Source organism: Urocitellus parryii, chromosome 11 (genome assembly GCF_045843805.1).
Source record: "Urocitellus parryii isolate mUroPar1 chromosome 11, mUroPar1.hap1, whole genome shotgun sequence".
In the NCBI taxonomy this organism is placed as follows: domain Eukaryota; kingdom Metazoa; phylum Chordata; class Mammalia; order Rodentia; family Sciuridae; genus Urocitellus; species Urocitellus parryii.
Window position 1 is genome coordinate 7,386,986 of NC_135541.1, and position 7,904 is coordinate 7,394,889.

General features: G+C 55.1%; 1 protein-coding gene across 1 annotated transcript; it reads left to right on the top strand.

Moving 5' to 3' along the window:
* Positions 1-958: 958 nt before the first annotated feature.
* LOC113189268 (arylacetamide deacetylase-like 4) lies at positions 959-7,390 on the top strand. The gene is made up of 4 exons (XM_077791508.1): positions 959-1,126; positions 3,864-4,080; positions 6,023-6,086; positions 6,616-7,390. The coding sequence occupies exons 1-4, from the start codon at positions 959-961 to the stop codon at positions 7,388-7,390; spliced, it is 1,224 nt and encodes a 407-aa protein (XP_077647634.1).
* The last annotated feature ends 514 nt before the right edge of the window (positions 7,391-7,904 follow it).

Below are 7,904 nucleotides of genomic sequence, written 5' to 3' on the forward strand. Positions count from 1 at the left end.
GACCCTTCGGGTGGCCACCTGGGGAGCAGCAGGGCTGGTCAGGAGGCAGAACAAAGAGGGAACTGTGGCTCCACAGGATGGAAACGGCCAGGGAGGGTCAGCAGGCTCAGGACTGGATGTTGGAATGACTTCGGCAGGCTCCGGGTTACAGGGGCTGGACCCGGTTGTCTGGTCCCTGCCCAGGGTGATTCCAGCAGGTGCACAGTGGCCCAGCTTGTGAGGACACAGTGAAGGACGCGGCTGAGGAGGGGGCTCTGGATCGGCTGCTTTGCCGTGACACGTGTGCTCGTGGGTGGCGATTCACCCTTTCTCAGTACTGGCCCGTCCTGGGGAGGGCAGTCCCTTAGAGATGGGCAAGGCTGTCGATGTCCAAGCACCAGAGTGCAGAAGGCAATCTCAGGCCTCATACAAAGAGTAATTGTGAAGCCGACTTGTGACATCCCTGGAGCAGAGGAGGCCGGGGAACGGGGACAGGAGGCGTGAGACTTGGGTACAGGAGCTTGGCTCTGACACCAATGTCCTTCCTCACTCTGGTTGCCATGCCACTCAGACCACCTCTCTGATCTCTGATTTCACTCTTGAAAGGAGAGCCACAGGGCACCTGATGTGGTTTCTGGCAGTTTCCCTATTCCTCCAGGGGCCTGGCTGGGGTTTGAACTTATCTCCTGGATACCACATCCCCATAGGCATTCCCAGTCCTGCCCAGGGTGGTGACGGTCAGCGTGGTGTGATCGAGAAGAGAACACCCCGAGGAAGAAGGTGCCAGTCTTCACTTCAGCAGGGACAGGGTCTCTCCAGGTAGGCATGTGGCACAGTCCCTGTAGATGGAGACCTTTCAGATCTGCCGGAGTGGGCTGTCTGCTGGTTGTGAGGTGCCTGGTGTGTGCGGGAGGGAGGTCCGTGTGGGCTTCTCCGGGTGACACTGTTTCTTCGGTCACTCTGAAGGAGCAGGAGCACCATGGTTCCCTTGCTGGAGACCCTCCTGGTGGCTGCGAGCATCCTGAGCCTGGGGGTCAGCCTGTGGATCCTGCGGGAGCCTCTGCTGGCCTTCGACATTCCGCCTGCCATGCGCCACCCACGGAGGTTTTGGATCCTGCACTGCCTCATGCAGCTGACATTCACCTGGGTAAATTTCCTCTTGTACTCACGGGTCCTGCCAGGGTCGACCCGAGGGCTCAGGTTCAAAAAAAGGGGACCGCAAGGGAGCGTTTTGAAAAGAGCACCAGGTTCTAGCAGGCGAGCTCGTGTCCAAGGAAACAGTGGCTAGTGGAGTGGCCACGAAATGGGCCCTGGACGTCCTCTCCGTCACTGGCCGGGCAGAGGACACTCAGCAGAAGGAGACACGAGGAGGAGGATTCTGATGAGCAGGAATTTGGGGCTTCTCTGTGGATGAAGCTGGGGAAGGAGAGAGAATGTGGTGTCCATGCCTGGGAGGGGCCGCGGAGTCCTGTAGTCCATCCCGTTGGTGGGAACATGTCCTATTCTTGTCACAAGGAAAGGGCTTTCAGTTGTGTGAGGGTCCAGAGGCTGAGGTCATGGGTCTGGTTGTGGATCTGAGTTGAGTGGTCAGAGCCTGCAGGCATCGAGCAGAGCCCTGGGTTTTGATCTCTCCCAGGTGGGTTTGCTGCCGGTGGAAAATGATCTATTTTCCTACCGTTGAGGGAAACCCCATGGACTCTCCCTCTTATCTTGTGCCCTGGAGCCCTTGAAATTCAGTGCACCAAGGTCAGCTGGACTGGAGACGAATTTCATTTGATATAGATAATTTTGTGTTGCACATGGAGCCCTCTCAGTTAGGGCTTAGAGCCTCCATACCATTTTGCCGAAGAACAATAACGTTATAGGAAGGGAGGAGATGGGAAGTGGTTTAGATGTTCAGGGGCAGCAAACTATGAGAAAATAAACACATGGGGAAACTTATGGACGATGAGTGTTAGTTACATTGGTTATCAAGACAGCCATTCGGCCAGCCATTGTAGTGCATGCCTGTAGATCCCAGCTGCTCGGGGAGGCTGAGGCAGGAGGATTGCGAGTTCAAAGCCAGCCTCAGCAGAAGCGAGGTGCTAAGCGACTCAGTGAGACCCTGTCTCTAAATAAAATACAAAATAGGGCTGGGGATGTGGCTCAGTGGTCGAGTGCCCTTGAGTTCAATCCCTGCCACCCCCCACCCCCAAAAGGATGGCCATCTGTCTAATTTCCACAATGAGTCTAGAGTTCCCTGGTGCTGTCCTTCCTGGTCTGAGCCAGGTTGTCTGGACATTTCCCAAGGGATATCTATTCTTTGAAGACAAATAAGGGGAAGGCAGGAGGCTTTTGGCTATTATTTTTTTCAACTCAATGTAATCTGGGTACCCATTGGCACACGATGGGTGGCGTATTCTGGTTCCCATTGCATGTGGTGTGTTGGTTGGTGTCCTGAATCTGGCATAAAACTGTTATTGTCCATCGAATCTCATTTAGTGCTGACCTGGTACAATACTTGCCAGATGTCATTAGCCTGTGAGGTGTCCATCCAGGTGTGACCCCAGTCAATCTGGCTGCAGGGTATGTTGCATGGGACAATGGGCCAAACTGTTCTATTATATCAAGATAGAAGCAAGGTAGGACCCAAGTTCTGAGAGCAAAGGTCCCTGTAAACAGTTGTGAATGCCCTTGGCCAGCTGAGGACACTGGTGAAAGGCAGAGATGGCCCAGGCAGCCCGCCAAGGCCTCCATCTGCCAGGCCCTTAGTAGAGGTGTCTCAACCTCTCTGGACCTTGATGTTCCCAGCCATGATGTAGGTTCCTTTTACTTTTTCATTCTCTGCCTCTGAGAAAAATCAAACCTCTCCATCCTAAGCAGGAGAGGTTTCATTCTGCTGTTGATTTCTGAGCTATTGGAAGAAACTCTTTTCAGTGTGTGGCTCTTTTGTTTCAGGAGCAGGTCTGAGCTGACCGCCTCATCCCTGTGGGTTCTCTGGGGCCATAGCACTGGCTGGGCATCTGTCCTGTGCAGGGCCTTCTGCTGCGTGCAGGGTCTGGGGCAGACACAGGGGTCTGGAAAAGATCCACATGGAGGCTGAGGATCTTCAGCCTCCCTGAGGGACAAGGCTGAGGAAAGGAGGGGACCAAACCCGGCCCTCTTTCCAGTACTTAGCAGTGGGATCACAGAGGCCCATCCTCTCGGCCAGGGCTGTGCTGTGTGGAGTCCTCCCTGTCCCCCAGCATGGAGGTAGAGCAGGCGAAGGATGCACACAGCCCCAGGAAGCAGGGAGCCCGTCCTTCCCAGGTGCTGTTCCAGGATCTGAGAACCAAGGCAGAGGCCAAGGACAAGAACCGCAAGGGGAAGGCAAAGCACTAAGTGTCTCTGAGCCTCCTTTGCAGGGAGAGGGGATGGATGGTCCTGAATGCCCTCCGCACCCCTCAGGCCAGGCAGTGCCCCGGAGGGAGGTGCTATGGGAAGGCAGGCAGGAAGGCTCTGCAAATGTGGGCCTGGGAGGCAGGGTGGGGGACGCTGCCTTGCTGGGAGGGGACACTGGACAGATGCTGAGTGTTGGGAGGGAGGCACTTGAGCTTCGTGGGGACTGAGTGATCCAGGGGTCACGGGTGCTGGGGAAGGGCCAGGAGCCTTTTGTGGCTGGGACAGGGTGAGCAGAGGAGAGAGGGAGATGGCTTCAGGGGCTGTGGGTGGGGAACCCTGTAGGGCCTTGCAGGTCATGACCTTGAGCCAGACTAGAGGCCACCAGGCCACTGTGGAGTTTGTGTCATGGGGACTTGGTGCAGAGTCCTCAGCTGAGCCCGGCAGTGGCAGGGGCATACTATCTGGGGACAAGTACAGAGAAGTCCTGCAAACAGCCGATTGCTCTCTCCTTCACTCCCCTACAGGGCTACATACTTGAGAAGCTGGGGATTTGCTCCATGCCCAGGTTTGTCCGCTTCCTGCAGGACAGACTGACCATAAAGAACAACCGTGAAGTGGTGGTAACCGACCTGCGTTTTGGGACAATCCCCGTGAGGCTGTTCCAGCCCAAGGCGGTGTCCTCCAGCCTCCGGCGCGGCATCCTCTTCTACCACGGAGGGGGCTCCTTATTAGGCAGCCTGGGTAAGCAGCTTCCCAGGGGAGGGAGGCGAGGGGGGTCTGGCTGCTCGCAGAGAGGCTTCTGGGAGAACCTCCGGGGAGTGAGTCTCCAGAGTCAGAGGCTGGAGATGGAGGGCCTGGGGCTCGGCTCAGTGGATGGGGACTCTGCCTCCAGGGCCCATGTGCCTATGATGCAATAGTCCCTGGACGGGTGGGGGCAGTGACATCTCAGCAGGGCAGTCACAGCATGGGGTGTGCACTTTTTTCTGTCTCAGCCTCAATGGAAGTCCCTGCCCCCCAGCTTTTCATGGAGGGTCCCATCATTCTTCCAGTTGTGTATCAAATGGCCCTTCCCAGATGTGGCCCCCAACATCTGGTTTAGAAACTGTCTCTGCACTTTCCATGGTGCTACCCAAGACCTTGCTTCCATCCCTGACATCATCCTGGTGAAATGCCTGGCACTTGTCACAATCTGAATGTACCTTGGTTGGCCTTGTGTTTTCTCATTTACTTGGTGTCTGTCTCCACTAAGAATTGGGACCTCAAAAGGACACGGAGGACCTCTGTTGTCTGGTTGGCAGGCTTGCCAGTGCCTGGACCATGGCTTTCCTTTTTTGAAGGCAGGCAGGAAGGCAGGCAGGCAGGAAGAAAGGCAGGCATCAATTCTTGAACAAATAGCTCGATGGATGGGTGAAGAGTTGCATTTAATGATGTGTTTGCCATGTGTTTGGATGGTGGATGGAGGGAGGAATGAATGGGTGGGTGGATGGATGGACGCAGGGAGAAAAGACGGATGCCTGTCAACATTTGTCCATATGCATGGACAGCCTTCTCCCCTTGCACCGCCTCCCTTAGTGGAGGGAGTACTTACTGCCACCTGCTGGTGGAAATAACAGTGGCGCCTCTGTACCTGAGGCCTGGCCATGGTTTTCGCTCTCATTCAGAAGGTAACTGGGAGTAAGGTGTCTTTCTGGTCCAAGAAAACTGTTCCCTGTCAGGGGCCCTGGACCCCCCACACCCCGAGTTGTCTGCATGTGCTGAGGGACAATTTCCTTTTCCAAGTAAAATCAGGAACGGCTCAGCAAACATTTATTGAGCACCTACTGTATGTTAGATCTTTCCCAGGCACAAAGGACACAGTGGGATGGTGCCTTTGGCTTGTGGCTGTCCATCAGGGGAGGGGCAGGATGATGCAGAAGAGGATGGACACGTAGGTCGTTTCAGATGCTGATTGCACAGGGTGGTGGCATGCAGCGTGATGCAGAGGCATTGAGTTCAGGCCTTCCTAGGAAACAAGGTCCCTGTGCTGTGTGACAAGGGATGGTGTGCACTTGTGTACCCAGGTGACGGGGCCCTTTCTGGGGAGGTGACCCTGGCAGGTCATACAATAGTCAGCTGATCTCCAGAGCAGCTTGTGGGCACATGCCTGACCTTGGGAACGTGATGTGTACCTGTGTCTATGGGAGACGGTGCTGAGTCTCTTGGTGGGATGTGGAGGGGGACTTCACCTCCAGGTCAACTCCTGTCAGGGGGGCTTCTGCTACATTTGTCCCCCATTCCCAGAGTCTTCCTCTGTCCCTGCTGAACTCCTGATAAATGAGTGACAATGTCTGGAAAAACCACCCATCCCGCATCACTTATTCCCTGCTCAACATAGATAATGAAATCCTTCTTCCCTGGGGGGCCCACCTGACCCCTTCCCTAGTCCTGGCTTCTGCCACTCCAGGTCCCCAGGCCTTCCTGGCCTCAGTTTCCCCCACTGTAAAGTTAACATTGCACCAAGTGAGCCCAAGGTCCGTGAGCCCTGGCGTTCAGGAGAGTGGGGCAGGCGTCTGGCTTTGCCCAGGTGGCGCAGCCAAGGCCTCGGAGGAGGCCAGCCTCGGAACAGAGAGCTGGTCTGCCCCCTGCCCGGCCTGGGTGGCGGTGGCCGTCCCTCATGGGCGGCGCCGGGCCTGTCTCCCTGCAGACAGTTACCACAACGTGTGCAGTTTCCTGGCCCGGGAGACGGACTCCGTGCTGCTGTCTGTCGGGTGAGTGTCGCGAGACACCGGGGGCTTCTCCAAGGCTGGGAAGGAGGGGGCAGCTGGACTAGTGCAGCCCAGCGCGAGGCCCCGACTCCAGGGGTCGGGCGCAGGCGCAGCACCGCTTGGAGCAGAAGCCTGGGAAGACGCCCACCTCGGGGCAGCGCAGGGACAGACTGTGGGCAGGAGAGCCGGGTCCCTAGGAGGCCACAGCACGAGCCAGGGGCCTGGAGGACAGTGCAAGGAGGCATCCTAGTGGGAGCCAGGGAGCAGCCAGGGGAGGGCCAGTGTCCAAGGGGTGAGTGCTGGGGCGGTGCCGGGGGCCCAGAGGCTGGAGACAAGGGCAGCTGTTTGCACCCCACCCTCCTCTCTGTCACGGGACAACTTCAGGTTGACTGACTTTCACCATCTTTACTTTTGGGTCATCTGAGGATAATAGCTACAGTGGGACAGGCGGTGGGGACCCTGTTTGAGCAGCCTCCAGCGACACCCGCGTCACCCGTGCACACCGGCGTGTTCTGGTCCCTCTTCTCCTTAGGTACCGCAAGGCCCCGGAGCACCATTACCCTGTGGCCGTCACAGACTGCATCAACGCCTCCATCCACTTTCTGAAGACCCTGGAAGCCTACGGGGTGGACCCCTCCAGGGTGGTGGCCTGTGGGGAGAGCTTTGGAGGAGGGGCTGTGGCCCTAATCACCCAGATCTTGGTGGGCAGAACAGATCTTCCCCAGATCCGGGCTCAGGTCCTGATTTATCCCGTTATGCAGGCCATCAATTTACAGTTACCCTCCTTTCAGCAGAACCAAAACGTCCCATTCCTTTCTCTACAATTCATGATGACATGTGTGTGTTCATACCTGGCCATTGACCTCTCCTGGAAAGACGCCATGATGAAAGGGGCTTGTATACCCCGTGATTTCTGGAAAAAGCACAGAAAGTGGCTCAGCTCTGACAACCTCCCCAAGAGGTTCAGGAGCAAAGACCAGCCACCTGAGACCCTTGCACCTTTTAATGAGGATGCCTATCTGGAAACCAAACAAATGTTGGATGTAGACAATGCACCCCTCATAGCAGAAGATAAGATCATCGCTCAGCTTCCTGAGGCCTTCCTGGTGAGCTGTGAGGTGGACATGGTCCGGGATGACTCCCTTCTGTATAAGAAGCGGTTGGAAGACCAGGGTGTCCGTGTGACCTGGTACCATGTGGAGGATGGCTTTCATGGATGCTTATTTTTATTTGATAATATGTTTTTATCTTTCCCATGCTCCTTGAATATTGTGAATGCTGTAGTCAATTATATAAAGGGCCTATGAAGGCCTGGGGATGGAGCTCAGTGCTAGAGCATTTGCTTAGCATATACAAGGCCCTGGGTTTGAGCACCAGCACCAAATAAGTGAATTAATGAATAAATAAATAAATAAAAAGGGAGAGATAAGTGAAAAGAGAAAAGCCTATGGTGGTAATCCTTTTGCCCTGAGCAGGCCAAAGCATGGATGGTCTCTGTGTAAAACTGGGGTCTTTGGTAAGTTCTGTTTTATTGAGGAGGAATCAGTGAATCAGTGAATCAGTCCAAGGTGGGTTCAGGAGACAGCCGCTAACCAATGTCTGGCTTCATATTTGAGAAAATGTAAACTGTTTTGTTTTTAGTACCAATAAGATCCAATGTTGCATCTTGCATCAATTTCTAACATTTTTATTCAGGTGAAGTAACTATCCACAAGAGAATTTAATGCCTTCAATAATTTCTTAAGGTAATAACCTGTCAGGTCCTGGCAGGAAAACATTCCCACATCTGGTCACAGTGTCAATGCTGAGTCCGCACCCACG